The sequence below is a fragment of the Phacochoerus africanus genome, chromosome 1 (assembly GCF_016906955.1).
Source record: "Phacochoerus africanus isolate WHEZ1 chromosome 1, ROS_Pafr_v1, whole genome shotgun sequence".
NCBI lineage: Eukaryota > Metazoa > Chordata > Mammalia > Artiodactyla > Suidae > Phacochoerus > Phacochoerus africanus.
The window spans coordinates 99,685,678-99,702,846 of NC_062544.1; the positions used below are offsets into that span (position 1 = coordinate 99,685,678).

Genomic DNA, 17,169 nt, shown 5'->3' on the forward strand with positions numbered 1-17,169 from the left:
TAATTTTATTGATTTAAATCCTCTCTTTTTTTCTTGATAATTCTTGCTAAGGGTTTATCAATTTTGTTGATCTTTTCAAAGAACAAGCTTTTCATTTCATTGACCTTTTCTATGGTTTTCTTTGTTTCTATTTCATTGATTTCTGCTCTGATCTTTATGATTTCTTTCCTTCTGCTAACTTTCAGTCTTATTTATTCTCTCTTCAGCTGCTTTACATGTAAAGTTAGGTTGTTTATACTTTTTCTTGTTTCCTGAGATAGGCTTTATTGCTATAAACTTTCCTCTTAGAACTGCTTTTGGTCTGCATCCCATAGGTTTTGGAATATTATATCTGTGTTGTCATTTGCTTCCAGGTATTTTTTAATTTCCTCTTTGATTTCTTCATTGATCCATTGGTTGTTTAGTAGCATTTGTTTAGTCTCCATGTGTTTGTATTTTTTGCAGTTTTTTTCTTGTTGTTGATTTCTAGTCATATAGTGTTGTGGTCGGAAAAGATGCTTGATATGATTTCAATTTTCTTAAAGTTACTGAGGCTTGATTTGTGGCCCAGGATGTGATCAATCCTAGAGAATGCTCTGCGTGCACTTGAGAAGAATGTATATTCTGTTGCTTTTGGATGGAATGTCCTATAAATATCTATTAAATCCATCTGGTCTAGGGGAGTTCCCATCGTGGCTCAGTGGTTACCAAATCCGATTAGGAACCATTAGGTTGCAGGTTTGATCCCTGGCCTCGCTCAGTGGGTTAAGGATCTGGCGTTGCCCTGAGCTGTGGTGTAGTTTGCAGACGTGGCTTGGATCCCGCATTGCTGTGGCTGTGGCGCAGGCCGGCGACTACAGCTCCGATTAGATCCCTAGCCTGGGAACCTCCATATGCCACGGAAGCAGCCCTAGAAAAGGCACAAAGACAAAAAAAAAAAAATCTATCTGGTCTAATGCTTTATTCAGGGCCTGTCTTTCCTTGTTGATTTTATGCCTGGATGATCTGTCCATTGCTGTAAGTGGGGTGTTAAAGTCCCTGCTGTTACGGTGTTATTGTTACTTTCTCCTTTTAAGGTTAGCAGTTGCCTTATATATTGAGGTGATCCTATTTTGGGTGCATATATATTTACAATTGTTATATCTTCTTAGATTGATCCTTTGAGCATTATGTAATGTCTTCCTTTGTCTCTTTAAGGTCTATTTTGTCTGATATGAGTATTGCTACTCCAGCTTCCTTTTGATTCCTGCTTGCATGGAATATTTTCTTCCATCCTCTCACTTTCAATTTGTACATGTCCCTAGATGTGAAGTGGGTCTCTTGAAGACAGCATATATATGGGTCTTGTTTTTGTACCCATTCAGCCAGTCTATGTCTTTTGGTTGGGGCGTTTAGCCCATTAACATTTAAGGTAGCAATTGATATGTATGTTCTTATTGCCATTTTATTAACTGTTTTGGATTTGTTTTTGTTGCTCTTTTTTCTTTCTTTGTTCTCTCCTCTTGTGGTTTGGTACTATCTTTAGTGTTGTATTTGAGTTGATCTTTCTTATTTGTGTGTGTATCATTGTAGATTTTTGGTTTGCAGTTACCCTGAATATTTGATATAAGAGTCTCTCTCTCTTGTTTTGAATTGTTGGTCTCTTAATTGCAAGTGCATCTCCAGTGTCCTGCATTTGTACTCTCCTCTTCTCACGAATTCTTATTTTGGTAGCATATTTATAAATGAATGATTTCCTACCTTTACTGTATGTATGCCTTTACTGGTGAGCCTTGTCATTTGTGGTAATTTTGTTTCTAGTTGTGGCCTTTTCTTTTTTGCCTAGAGAAGTTCCTTTAGTATTTGTTGCAAAGCTTGTTTAGTGTTGCTGAATTCTCTTAGCTTTTGCTTATCTGTAAAGCTTTTGATTTCTCCTTCAAATCTGAATGAGAGCCTTTTTGGATAAAGTAATCTTGGTTGGGGTTTTTTTCCTTTCATCACTTTAAGTATATTGTGCCACTCCCTTCTAGGTCTGCAGTTTCTGCTGAAAAATCTGCCGGTAACCTTATTGGGATTCCCTTTTATGTTGTTTCTTTTCCCTAGCTGCTTTCAGTATTTTCTCTTTGTCTTTAATTTTGGTCAGTTTGATTAATGTGTGTCTCGGTGTATTGCTCCTTGGGTTTATTTTATATGGTATTTGTGATTCCTGGATTTGAGTGAGTGGTTCCTTTCCCATGTTAGAGAAGTTTTTGGCTATTAATGCTTAGAATATTTTTTCTGTCTGTTTCTCTCTTCTCCTTCTGGCACCCCTATAATATGGATGTTGGAGCGTTTAACATTGTCCGAGAGTTCTCTGAGACTCTCTTCATTTCTTTTCAATGTTTTTCCTCTTTTCTGTTGTGCATCAGTGATTTCCACTAGTCTGTCCTCCAACCTTGCTTATTTGTTCTTCTGCCTCCTGTATTCTGCTGTTGGTTGCTTCTAATGAATTTTTTAATTTCAGTTATTGTATTTTGCATCTCTGCTTGCTTACATTTTAAATCTTGTATTTATTTGCTCAGTGTTTGCTGTAAATTATCAATCTTTGCCTCCAGTTTATTTCCAATGTCTTGCATCATCTTTATCATCATCAGTCTAAAGTCTTTTTCCTGGAGCCTCATAATCTCCGGATCACTTAGCTGTTTTTCTGTTTTTTTTTTTTCTTGTTCCCTTATCAGAATTATAGTTCTCTGCCTTTTTATTTTTACAGGTTTTTGTTGTGGTCTCCTTTTTGCAGACAAGAGAATTGTAGTCTTTCTCACTTCTGATGTATGCCCCCCTTGTGGCTCAGGTAGGTACAGGGGCTTGCTGTAGGCTTCCTGATGGAAGGGAATAATGCCTGCCCACTAGTGGGTGGGACTTTGTCTCTGGGTGAGATTAGAGGTGCCTGTGTGCCTGTGTGCCTGTGTGCTGTGGTGTCTGGGTGAGGCTGTGATCCCACCTGGACTATTATTTGGGCTGGGGCTTCTCAGCGCTGATGGGTGGGTCCAGATTTTCCCCAAATGTCACCTCTAGAGGAAAACATGCTGATGAACATTCCCTAGTCCTTTGCCTCCAATGTCCTTCCCCCACAACAAGCCACAGTCATTCCCTGTTTTCCCAAGAGATATTCCAAGAACTGCAGTCAGGTCTGACCCAGATTCCTATGGAGCTTCTGCTTTGCCCTCGGGCCCAGTGCACATGAAATTGAAATTCTGTGTGTGCCTTTCAAGAATGGGGTCTCTGTTTCCCCAAGTCCTGTGGATCTCCTGTGCACAACCTCTACTGGCCTTCAATGCCAGATGCTCTGGGGGCTTTCTCCCAGTGCCAGATCCCCACACGTGGGAGTTTGATGTGGGGCTCAGAACTCTCACTCCTGTAGGTGAGTCTCTGTGATACAGCTACTTTCCAGTCTGTGGGCTTCCCGCCCAGTGGGTATGGGGTTGCTTACATTGTGTAATCGCCACTCCTACCATCTTGATGTCTTCTGGAGTAGGATATCTTTTTGAAAGTTTCCAGTCCATTTGGTTGAAGGTTGTTCAGCATTTGGTTGTTTTTCTGGTTTTATGGGGGAAGTTGAGCTCCGGTTCTTCTATTCTGCCATCTTAATCCCGTCTCCTCCAGGTTTGCAATCTTGAATGTACCCTTTTCCCCCCCTCACTTTAAAATCGTATATTGTGGAGTTCCTGTTGTGGCTCAGTGGAAATGAACCTGGCTAGTATCCATGAGGACTCAGGTTCGATTTCCGGTCTTGCCCAGTGGGTTAAGGATCCGGCGTTGCTGTGAGCTGTGGTGTAGGTTGCAGATGGGGCTCCAGTCTGGTGTTGCATGGTGGTGGTGTAGCCCGGCAGCTGTGGCTCCAATTCGACCCCTATCCTGGAATTTCCATGTGCTGTGAGTGCGGCCCTAAAAGCCAAAAAAGAAAAAAAAAATCACATATCATGCACACGTGTTAGTTTTTTTTGGTGGTTGTTATTATTTTTGCTACCATGAACAGACACATCTGGAAGTGTTAGTGTAATTCATTTCCTTTTTAAGAAAATAAAAGTTATAGAAAAATATAGCTTAAAATTTCCATTAATGCTACTAAGTTTACAACAAAGCACAGTTGCCTGCCCAATATCCCTTCTTATGAGGTTACTACTTTCCACAGCAGATGCTTTCAACCTTGAGCAATGTGTCCTGCTATGTGGTTCTAGTTACGTCTGTTTACTTCAAGGGAAGGTAAGGGTTCAGGAGTCTATACACCTCCTACCTAATCACAGCTAAAGCAGCTTTTGGGCAAAGTCAGCTTTCACTATTGCCATCATTCTGTGTATTTTTTTTTTTTTTTTTGTCTATTTTAGGGCTGCACCCCAGGTGTACGTGACAGCAATGCCAGACCCTTAACCCACTGAACATAGCTAGGGGTTGAACACATGTCCTCATGAATACAAGTCAGGTTCATTACTGCTGAGCCATGACGGAACTCCTGTGTAGGTATTACTCACAAATAAATATATAGTATATTATAGTTTTCATTTGCTTGTCAAATTACCTACATTCACTCCCAAGATCTGAGAAGATTTTTTTCTCAAGGCACAAACTCATCACATGAATCCCCATCTTTCTGTTCTCTTCTTGGAGACATTCCCAGGGGAGCCTGCTACACCTGTATTCCAGGCTGGGCTGATGACCCCTCCTCAGGGTTGTGGTATGCTGTCTTCCTGAGATGTGTCTTACCAGCCAGGCTTGAAGACAAGCAAGCAAAGAGAGGAAGGACAACTGGAAAGGATGGTAAAATCTGAAGTTTTAGTTTTAGCAAGATGGGCTGGAGCTCAGCTGGCCTGCCCGGCCACACTTTGGGTTATTAGGCATCTCCAACACAAATGGTGTTTGGGTTGAATTGTCAGGCCTCATTTTATCAATGCTTTCAGTAAAATAGAAGGTAGGGAAATTGCATCTTCTTCTTTAACTACTATGAATATTATCTTTACATTGTGTGAGTACTAGAGTACTTCCCTAGGTGAAATGGGTACATTTTTAGAAATTCAATATTTTTATGCTCCAGTTATTCAAAATATCTAAGGAGCAGTTTTTTTTTTTGTCTTTTTGTTGTTGTTGTTGCTATTTCTTGGACCGCTCCCACGGCATATGGAGGTTCCCAGGCTAGGGGTTGAATCGGAGCTGTAGCCACCGGCCTATGCCAGAGCCACAGCAACGCGGGATCCGAGCCGCGTCTGCAACCTACACCACAGCTCACGGCAACGCCGGATCGTTAACCCACTGAGCAAGGGCAGGGAGCGAACCCGCAACCTCATGGTTCCTAGTCGGATTCGTTAACCACTGCGCCACGACAGGAACTCCTAAGGAGCAGTTTTGAAATGCCATAGGTTGTTGTTGGGTTTTTCTTAATCTTAAAAATCACCAATAGGAGTTTCCTGGTGGCCTAGTGGGTTAAGGATCTGGCATTGTTATTGGTATGGCACGAGTTTGATTCCTGGCCTGGGAATTTCCACATACCTCAGGCATGGCCAAAATTTACAAAAAGCACCAATACTCATAAAGTTGGGAGGGGGACCTTAAACATGCAATGTAAAGTAACTAGAGCATTTACATAGCACAGAGGTTAAGTTTTCTATCTCAGGCCTTACCCTGGGTTTAAAACTTCATTACATGACTTGTGAGCCATACCTCTTAGGGCAAATCAATTATATTCTCTAAGTTTTAGTCTCTTCTCTGTAAGTTGGGGATGGTGATGATAGTAATAACTCCTGCCATAGAGGATTGGAATGAAAAGTTAATGCATCTAAAGTACTTAGCACAAAACCTGACACATAGGAAAGAACAATTAGTAGACAGTATTGATTATGTACTTTCATGAAAAAATATAAAGTAGCCATGAAAGTCAGATATGAAAAGATATAGAACAATTTTATTGATTTTAAGAGACTTGGCCATTCTAAAGACTCACTGAATTTATTCATGCATTCATTAATAAAACAAGTATTAAGACATTATATTTCAAGTATTATGGACAGTGCTTGAGATACACAAATTGTTAAAAAAGAAAAAAAAAAAAAGGCCTGTGGAGCATTACAACAGGCAAGACGTGGAAGCAACCCAAATGTCCACTGATAGATAAATGGATAAAGAAATATAGCATATACACACAATGGAATATTAGCCTTAAAAACGAAGGAAATCCTGGCACATGCTATAACACAGATGGACCCTGAGGATATTATGCTAAGTGAAATAAGCCAGTAACAAAAGACAAATGTATGATTCCACCTCTATGAAGTATCTAAAGTAGTTAGAATCATAAAAAAAAAAAAAAAAAGCAGACAGGTGGGTGCCAAAGGCTAGGGGATGGGGAATTCAGGAAAGAGAGTTTCAATTTTACAAGATGAAAAAGTTCTAGGAGTTCCCGTTGTGGCTCAGTGGTTAATGAATCTGACTAGGAACCATGAGGTTGCGGGTTTGATCCCTGGCCTTGCTCAGAGGGTCAAGGATCCAGCTTAGCTGTGAGCTGTGGTGTAGTTTGCAGATGCGGCTCAGATCCCACATTGCTGTGGCTCTGGCATAGGCTGGCAGCTACAGCTCGGACTGGACCCCTAGCCTGGGAACCTCCATGTGCTGCAGGAGCAGTCCTAGAAAAGGCAAAAAGACAAAAAAAAAAAAAATTCTAGAGATCTGGTTGTACAACAGTGTGAATGTACTTAACACTATTACACAGTATACTTACAGATGGTTACAATGGTAAATTTAATGTTACATGCTTTTTCTACCACAATAAAAAAAGTTAGAATGTTAAAAGCCCTGCAATTAGCAGACGAAATGCTGCATCTATGATAGTCACGTGGAGCAGCTCAGGTTCAAGGAGGGTGAAATAAATGAACCCAAAGGAAGACGGCAGCAGTTCAGTGCACTGGTCAGACGGCTACAACCTCTCTAAGATGTTGCCTCCACAGGCCCTTACTTGTGGAGTGTCAGGCATCATTTCATTTAGTCCCACAATGTTCTTACGTGGTAAGAACTATTATTTTTGCTGTTCTGTAGATGAGGAATTGAAACTTTGAGAGATTAACTTGCCTGAGTGGTGGAGTTACTTTGTCTTAAGCAGTTTCACTGCATAACCTATACTCTGCTACTATACCTCTTTCTTGAGATGAGGAAATCTTACCTGGTACAGATGTCAAGTCCTTGATGCAACAGGAGAAGGCAAGGATGGCTGACAAGAGGCAGAGGGTGGTAGATCCACCTGTGACATAAACCTTAAAGGAGGCAGGGTTTAGACAAAGTGGGTCTGCTTTTATATGCCAGGTTCAGAAAAACAGACCAGTGGTGAAGTCAGAATTCATGAAATTGACATCACGAACAAAACGAACAGTGGGTGAAAACGAAGCAATGATTGAAATTTTACAATCCACGTAGGCAACACATCTCAATGCAGCTACTTTTTAAAGAGTTGCTTCAATTTGCCTACTCTGTTCTTTCATATACTCTGTATATATCTGTATATATTCTTTACCATAGATATTATATATTATTCTATATTATTTACCCAAACATCTTAACATAGAGTCATTCATGGTAATCAGGTGGTGAACAGAGTTTTTTTTGGGGCCACACCTGTGGCATATGTAGGTTCCCAGGCTAGGGGTCCAATCAGAGCTGTAGCCATCAGCTTACACCACAGCCACAGCAACATCAGATCCGAGCTGTATCTGTGACCTACGCCACAGCTCATGGCAATGCCAGATCCTTTAACCCACTGAGTGAGGCCAGGGATTGAACCCATGACCTCATGGTTATTAATTGGATTTGTTTCTGCTGCGCCACAATAGGAACTACCAGGTTGTTTTTTTTTTTTTTAAATTGAAATATAGTTGATTGACAATGTTGTGTGAATTTCTGCTATACAGCAAAGTGACTCAGTTATACATAGATATTCTTTGTCATATTCTTTTCCATTATGGTTTCTCACAGGATATTGAATATCACTCCCTGTGCTATATAGTAAGACCTTTTTGTTTATCCATGTTATATATTCTAGTTTGCATCTAACCACAAATTCCTGATCCTTCCCTCCCCCACCCACCTTGGCAAGCACACGTCTTGAACAGAGTTCTTAATCACTTTTGTATTTTGACCTCATTTTATTATTTTTTTGTCTTCTTAGGGTCACACCTGCAGCATATGGAGGTACCCAGGCTAGGGGTATAATTGGAGCTGTGGCTGCTGGCTTATGCCACAGCCACAGCAATGCCAGATCCACGCCACGTCTGTGACCTACACCACAGCTCACAGCAACACCAGATCCTTAACCCACTGAGCAAGTCCAGGGATCGAACCTGCGTCCTCATGGATACTAGTCAGATTCGTTTCCTCTCAGCCATGACAGGAACTCCTTCACCTCATTTTAAAGAACTTTTTTTTTTTTTATTGTTTTACCTCCATCCATTTCCAGAACTCTTTTCATCATTGAAAACTAACTGTGCCCATTAAACAATAACTCACCATCCCCTCCTCCCCACAGTCCAACAGTCACCATTCTACTATCTGTCTCTATGAATTTGACCCTCTGGATACCTCATACAGGTGGCATTATACAATACTCATATATCAAATTTATAACACTGGCCAATCTCAAGGTTATTCTTCTGGGTCTCCTCGGTCACACACCTGGAGTAACCTAACTCTATGGAAATTCTCTACTTCAAGTAGTAGAAATTGGAATTCCCATCATGCTCAGTGGTGATGAACCCAACTAGTATCCATGAAGATGCAGGTTTGATCCCTGGCCTGGCTCAGTGGGTTAAGAATCCTGCATTGCCATGAGCTGTGGTGTAGGTCACAGATGCGGCTTAGATCTGACATTGCTGTGGCTGTGGCACAGGTGGGCAGCTGCAGCTCTGATTAGACCCCTACCTTCTATTCAATGCTAGCATAAAAACAAAACTGTAGCCAATCTTCTGGGATAAATGAAATTTCCGTAATGAAAAGGAAAATTAAGAAAAAGAATGTAGGGAATTCCTGTCATGGCTCAGTGGTTAACAAACCTGACTAGTATTCATGAGGATGCAGGTTTGATCCCTGGCCCTGCTCAGTGGGCATTGCCATGAGCTGTGGTGGATCGGATCCTGAGTTACTGTGACTGAGGTATAGGCTAGCAGCTACAGCTCCGATTCAACCCCTGGCCTGGGAACCTCCATATGCCAGGGTGTAGTCCTAAAAAGACAAGAATAAATTAAAAAAAGAGAATGTATATATATGCATATAACTAAATCACTTTGCTGTACAGCAGAAATTAGCCCAATAATGTAGATCAACTACACTTTAATTAAAAAAAATATTAGTGTAAAGAAACTGACTCAGTGCTTTTTAATCTGGGCTGTATTACCAGTGGAGCTATCTATGGAAACTCCTTGGCTCTACTGTAAGGTTTCTCAGCCTGGGCATTACTGACATTTGAAGCTGGATACTTTTGTGTGTGTGTGTTTGTGTGTGGTGGTTGGGGAGTGGGTACAATTCTGTGTATGGAGGACATTCAGAAGCATCTTTGGCTTGTACTCACTAGGTGTCAGTGGCACTCCACCACAAGGTGTGATAACCAAAAATGCCTCCAGATATTGCTAAATACCTTGCAGAGGCAAAACCACGGCTTTAGGAGGATGGTAAAGAAAAAGTACGTGTCTTTTTCGTTGATGTAATCCAACTGTGATCTGAGTTCCTAATCTGACTGGAAATGTGATAAAAATTAATGTAAATTTGGCTTTAGATTAAAACCAACCAATATGTTGTCAAGCAACTTCTTTTTGCACTCAGTTCCAAATAACAGATTCACACTTTCTTAAGGGGAAATATGCTTGGGAGACTGGGGCTGCACACAGAGCTTTCTCATCAGGATGGTTTGCAACAAGCAGCACCTCTAAGCACTTTCTACTTGAGTTACAGGCCAGCCCCCACTGTACCAATCACATTTCTGAAAGCAGAGTAATGCAAAAGAGAACATTTGAACTAAAACACTGAAAGAAAAGCTATTTCCAAACTTTTGTCTGCACCCACAGCATGTAGAAGTTCTGGGGCCAGGGATTGAACCCGAGCCACAGCAGTGACAACACTGTATCCTTAAAGTGATGAGCCACCAAGGAACTTCCTTCAAGTTTCCTTCTTTCCTTCCTCCCTCCTTTTCTTTTTAGGGCCACAGCTATGGCATATGGAAGTTCCCAGGCTAGGGGTCAAATTGGAGCTGCAGCTGTGGGTCTACGCCACAGCCACAGCCACAGCATATCTGAGCCACATCTGTGGTCTACACTGTAGCTCACGGCAAAGCTGGATCCTTAACCCACTAGGCAAGGCCAGGGATCGAACCTGCATCCTTATGGGTCCTAGTTGCTTTGGTGACTGGCTGAGCCACAACTGGAACTCCCCTCCAAGATTTCTTGATTGTGAGGATGCACAGATTTCTGGTGGCGGGGGGAGGAGGGGTTTGATGTCTTGTGGGAATTCTAAAGAGAGTGTGGGAGGCTTTTTACATTTACCAGAAGAGGGTGTGGATGGGAGCTGAGGAACAAGGATGGGGGCACACATAAAGTGTGACCACAGAGGGCTTCCCAGAAGAAGAGGTGATGCTTAAACTTACTCTAGAAGCTGAATGGATCTGAGACTCATTGGGGTTATAGGGCAGGGAGAGCAGAGGGAAGCCAAAGAGCAACGCAGTGCTGTATGAAATAAGCATTAAAGCATGTCACTGGAACTTTTGAAACCCTCTCCCTCTTTCTTGAAGGCAACTATTCGGGTATCTGTTGCATAGATGAACATAGGTAAATCTGAGATAGTGAAATTCCGATACACATAAAGATTTCTTGTATCTTCCTGTTCTATTTTAAAAATCATTTGGAGTTCCCGTCGTGGCGCAGTGGTTAGCGAATCCGACTAGGAACCATGAGGTTGCGGGTTCGCTCCCTGCCCTTGCTCAGTGGGTTAACGATCCGGCGTTGCCGTGAGCTGTGGTGTAGGTTGCAGACGTGGCTCGGATCCCGCGTTGCTGTGGCTCTGGCATAGGCCGGTGGCTACAGCTCCGATTCAACCCCTAGCCTGGGAACCTCCATATGCCACGGGAGCAGCCCAAGAAATAGCTAAAAAGGCAAAAAACAAAACAAAACAAAACAAAAACAAAACATTTAAACCCAGCTATTTAAGTAAAGAGTATATCTTTAAACAAGCAATGTCTTTATCTAGCAATTTTATATTAAAGACATATAAAAAACTGCCTACTATAAAATAACGAGATATGCCAAAGATGTAGCTATTTGTTTTAAGAATATTAAGTGAAGATCAACAACCCGGCATTATGTTGCATACATACAAAGGAATATTTTGCTGCCATTAGAAGTCATCCTATAGAGTTCCCTGGTAGCCTAGTGATTAAGGATCTGGCGTTGTCACTGCTGTGACTCAGGTCACTGCTGTAGCATGGGTTCCATCCCTGACAAAGAAACTTCCAGATGCCTTGGGCATAGCCAAAAAAAGAAGTCATCTTTTTTTTTTTTTTTTTTTTTGCTATTTCTTTGGGCTGCTCCCGCGGCATATGGAGGTTCCCAGGCTAGGGGTCGAATCGGAGCTGCAGCCCCTGGCCTACGTCAGAGCCACAGCAACTCGGGATCTGAGCCACATCTGCAACCCACACCACAGCTTACGGCAACGCCGGATCCTTAACCCACTGAGCAAGGGCAGGGAGCGAACCCGCAACCTCATGGTTCCTAGTCGGATTCGGTAACCACTGCGCCACAACGGGAACTCCAAGAAGTCATCTTAAAGAGAAACAAAGAGAGACAATATATTCAAAACATGTTGTTAAATACATGCATAGAAGAACAGAAGCATTCAAAATACTAACTAATTCTGGAGTTTCCATTTTGGTTCAGCAATAGTGAACCAGGCTAGTAACCATGAGGATATGGGTTCGAGCCCTGGGCTTGCTCAGTGGGTTAAGGATACTGTGTTGCCATGAGCTGTGGTATAGTTCGAAGACGTGGTTCAGTTCCTGCATTGTGGTGGCTGTGGCTGGTAGCTACAACTCTGATTCGATGCCTAGCCTGGAAACTTCCATATGCCACTGGTTCGGCCCTAAAAAGACACACACACACACAAAAGCTAATATTAACTTTGTTATTCTCTGGTTAACAAAACAATGGTGCCTTACAGTTTTCAGCATTAAATCAAATTACCTTAGTACTCCAAAAAACAGCAACATTTGTCACCTCAAGTGGTGCTATTAGAGATAATTCTTCCCTTCAGTTTTCCATTATTTTTCAAATATTCCACAGTAGAGATGGGTAATTTTTGAACTGACTTTTTTTTTTTTTTTGTCTTCTTGGTATTTCTTGGGCCGCTCCCGCGGCATATGGAGGTTCCCTGGCTAGGGGTCGAATCGGAGCTGCAGCCACCGGCCTACACCAGAGCCACAGCAACGCTGGATCGTTAACCCACTGAGCAAGGGCAGGGACGGAACCCGCAACCTCATAGTTCCTAGTCGGATTCGTTAACCACTTCGCCACGACAGGAACTCCGAACTGACATTTTTTTAAAAGCTTCATTCTAGACCTTTCTTTCACAGACCTATAAAACTGTATTGATTGACTGCAATAAAATGAACTAAAACAAGACAGGAAGCAAAGACATCAAAAGGTAAAAAAAAAAACCCAAAAAACTCATGTATTATGGAGTAATATATTAATTCTCATTTCTATTTACTATAAATGCTATTCTAAGCTAAGAATAATAAGAAACATTTGAATTTACAAATACGTTTGGCCTGAAGATTTTAGTTTTTAACTATAAGATATAACTCGGTAAAAGTCATTTTGCACTGAAGTTTCTAAGAATAAAATATGAAGGAATAGAAAATTTACTCCAAATTTGAAACCTCAGGCTCAAACCATACCTTAATTGAAAATGTCAAAAGTGTACTATAGATTTTGAAAACTTACAAGAAACAAACATATTTTAAAATCTGGAATTGTAGGAGTTCCCGTCGTGGCGCAGTGGTTAACGAATCCGACTAGGAACCATGAGGTTGCGGGTTCGGTCCCTGCCCTTGCTCAGTGGGTTAACGATCCGGCGTTGCTGTGAGCTGTGGTGTAGGTTGCAGACGCGGCTCGGATCCTGCGTTGCTGTGGCTCTGGTGTAGGCTGGTGGCTGCAGCTCCGATTCGACCCCTAGCCTGGGAACCTCCATATGCCTCGGGAGCGGCCCAAGAAATAGCAACAACAACAACAAAATCTGGAATTGTAGGCTTTTTAACTGATTCTCAGTAGTGCAAGTAAATGAATGACACTGTGGTGTTCGATCATGGCTCAGCAGTTAATGAACCCAACTAGTATCCGTAAGGACAAGGGTTCCAACGCTGGCTCAGTAGGTTAAGGATCAGGCATTGCCCTGAGCTATGGTGTAGGTCATAGATGCGGCTCAGATCTGACGTTGCTGTGGCTCTGGTGTAGGCAGGTGGCTGTAGCTCTGATTTGACCCTTAGCCTGGGAACTTCCATATGCCGCTGGTGTGGCCCTAAAAAGACAAAAGACAAAAGACAAAAAAAAAAAAAAAGAATGACATTGATAATTAGCTTCAGGGAGAAAAACAGAAGGAAAAATATTTAGCCAGTAGCTTTTTTTTTTTTTATCTTTTAGGGCCTCACCCACAGCTCATAGCAACACTGGATCCTTAACCCACTGAGCAAGGAGGCCAGGGATCAAACCTTCATCCTCATGGATGCTAGTGAGATTCATTTCTGCTAAGCCACGACAGGAATTCCTAACCAGTAGCTTTTTTTTTTTTTGTCTTTTTAGGGACGCACCCGAGGCTTATAGATTTTTCCAGGCTAGGGGTAGAACCGGAGCTGTAGCTGCTGGCCTACACCACACCGACAGCAATGCAGGAGCTGAGCCATGTCTTCAACCTACGCCACAGCTCACAGCAACACCAGATCTTTAATCCACTGAGTGAGGCCAGGGACTGAACACGCATCCTCATGGATACTAGTCAGATTTGGTCCCACGATGGGAACTCCCTATCACCATTCTTTAATAGCTGAATGAATTAAAGGTATCTTGTATATAACAATCTGAAGTCAACAATAACTTTCTTATAGTCTTATCCACTGAAAGTATAGAATTTTAAACATGACTTAGCTTTCATGATGTCACATTAAACTATATTCATCTGTTACTCAGTTCATCTACTGCTTGAGTGCCTGCCTTTAGATGCAAGGTGCTTGATCTAAGTTTTCAAGTGACATTATTAGTCAGCTTAAGTCACTCTATTTAGTTGTCAACAGTAGTTAAAATAGGACTTTAAAGAAGAGGTCAAAATTAAATCAATACTTAGATTCAAAATGATTATAAAACATACCAAAGGTCATGGAACATAGAACATTACTGAGAAGAGTTCAACATTTAAAATGCCTTTCCTTTGTAAGTATAAGCTATAATACATACATGCATAGAGCTATATATATCAAATTGTGGTTGCTACTCCTGACAAATATTTTCTCCTCAGAGGCTCTTACAATTCATAAGAATACTACTGATACAGGACTTTTAAAAATTAAAAAAAACAAACAACTAGTCATGAGTTAGGTGAGTTGTCACACAGTGAGACAGAAAAACAACTGATATACATTGTTAATTTTTTCAAGTAATGTTATGTACAGTTTTATTGCCAGTATATGCGCAACAGTAAGCATAGAACTATAAATACACAATGTAATTAACAGCAGAAAACAAAACTGTTACAGGTAAAGGGGGAAATATAGAGAAACTATTTTCCTGCTGCTAGAACAAAAACAAAGGAAGGTAAAAGCCTATGACAAGTCATCCATTCGGTACTCTCCTCTTAAAATTCTTTACATACATTTCTACATTTTTTTCAATTAAATAAAGTACAGGTCACTCTGTAACAATAGCAAATTGCTTCCCTAATAGCTATTTGCCTTTCCAGTCAAATTCACTTTATGTTAGGATTAAAAAAAAAAAAAAAAAGTCAAAATGAGAAATCTTTAGTATCCTGGTTCCAAATTATCTGATTTGCTTTTCACCAAAACTGGTAAATTTTGAAAGTTGGCTGCACAGGAAAATAATAGGTGTAGCAAAAGGTGATTAAAAAAATTTGTTAAAAAGTAACAGAAAATCACCCTCTAAGTAGTTTTCCAAAAGACACTATAGGCAGCAGCTCAGTTAAAAGTATTAGCCCTGAAGAGGTAGAGAATTTGAGCCCATTATACAAAGATAATAGCCTTGGCACCATCTTCTCTCTCATCAGGATCAACATTTTCAAGTAAGACAATTCCATGGTAAAAGGAAACCAGGTTCCACCATTTAAAGAAAAGCGCTGGTTGACTCCCGTGTCTCAGTAATTAGTTTGTTTATTAAATGAGAAACAGAAGACGGTCAAGGACACACATGCACTTGATTTTTTTGTCTGCTTCCATTATCAAGTTTATTCATAAGTGAATTTGATATTAATAAATAAGAAAAAGCATCATTCACAACAAAGATAAACAAACCAAAAACCCCTGCAATGAAACCTTCTATTTTAATAAGTATCAAGAAAAACACAGGCTGATGATTTGGTGCAGCTTTCTTAAGGAATTACAGAGGGGACATGGTTTTAAATAAAGATGGCAAGATCAATAACCAACAAACATCAGGTTTACAGAACTGGCTGATTCTGTAACATTTCTTGAGGTCTTAGTTTTAAACTACACATTACCCCAAAGAAGTTTCAACTAATGACATATATCACAATCACACCAACAGAGTCCAGCTGTAGTTCAAATTAGTCCTGCTTTGTTTCACATCATTTCAATATTTCTAGCATAGGACATGATACGGAACAAAACTCAAAGTAGCAATAAAAATATTATTCTGCATTTGAATAAAGGCCAAAAATGTGTTCGACTGTTAAACTTTTTAAAGCTTTAAGCATTCCTGTTTAACCAGCATTTTAAAAAAATTTATACAATCGTAACACTGGCAAAGGTTAATGGGAAGACAAAGAAGTACAAACATGTGAAATGATGAATTAGATTAAAAATTACTTCGTATTGATCAACTGATGTTAATACTGCTTCTTCTTGAATTTGGAATAACTATCATAAAAGTTACATGCAGACTGAGGGCAGCCCTCTGTTACAGAAAATACAAAATAAAACAAAAAACTAAAACTGGGCAACAATGTAAGTTCCAAAAGATGTACTTGAAAATTTCCTTTCATTGATGGGGGTGGTCTGTCTGTCCTTTCTCTGAGAGACCTGGTTCACTTCCATCAGCTTCACTAGCTTTGTCCAGAAACATCAGTCGTGGGATCACCTCCTCCTGAGCCTGTCTGTGCACGTTTGATGTAAAGATTCAGTAGCTTCATCTGCAGATTCAAGCCAAATATATGTCACTGTGTAAGTGGCTTTAAGTTAATGTAACATGTTCATTAAAAAAATTACATACATATGTGAGTTTCAAAATATTGGTTCTCCTCTTTCTGTTCTCATTGTGATCATGGCAGATGTATAACTTTGATTTGGGAGTTAAATTTTCCAATTAGTCCTTAAGACTTAAATAAACAAAGTCAGTCCTCCTTTCTTCATTTCTTTGATACTAATAGTATCATAGTTTAAACAAATTGTATGTTTGTTTGTTTATTTATGGCTGCACCCTGGTATGCATAAATTCCAACCTGAGCCACAGCCCGAAAACACTGGATCCTTACTTATTAACCCACTGAGCAAAAGAGAACTCCTAATCAAATAGTTTAAACTGAACAGTTATTATTATGCCCCAATTACCACTGATAATTAAGAAAGAAAATTTTTTAAAGTTTCAGTTTGTTCATGACCAAGTATTCTGGCATGCCTTTTCAAAAAGTGTAATAGTGATAACATGAAACAATGACAATGATGACAAACATTTGAGCATTACATCCTATTCAGTATGCTGCCATATTTCTTTTTACCCTCACAACGTTGTATTTTTTAAATTAAAAAATTTTTTTTTGCTTTTTAGGGCCATACCCATGGCATATGGAAGTTCCCAGGCTAGGGGCTAAACTGGAGCTACAGGTGCTGGCCTACACCACAGTCACAGCAATGGAATCTGAGCTGCGTCTGCGACCTATACGACAGCTCACAGAAATGACAGATTCACTGAGAGAGGCCAG

General features: G+C 40.5%; 1 protein-coding gene across 28 annotated transcripts in view; it reads right to left on the reverse strand.

Moving 5' to 3' along the window:
* Nucleotides 1-15,364: 15,364 nt before the first annotated feature.
* Nucleotides 15,365-17,169, reverse strand: part of CLASP2 (cytoplasmic linker associated protein 2) — a 204,308-nt gene continuing 202,503 nt past the window's right edge. For all 28 annotated transcript variants that reach the window (XM_047769742.1, XM_047769668.1, XM_047769725.1 and 25 more), the window contains one exon: nt 15,365-16,380. In XM_047769742.1, the coding sequence (XP_047625698.1) occupies nt 16,294-16,380 (87 nt within the window). In that variant the 3' untranslated portion in view covers nt 15,365-16,293. The remainder of the gene's footprint in view (nt 16,381-17,169) is intronic.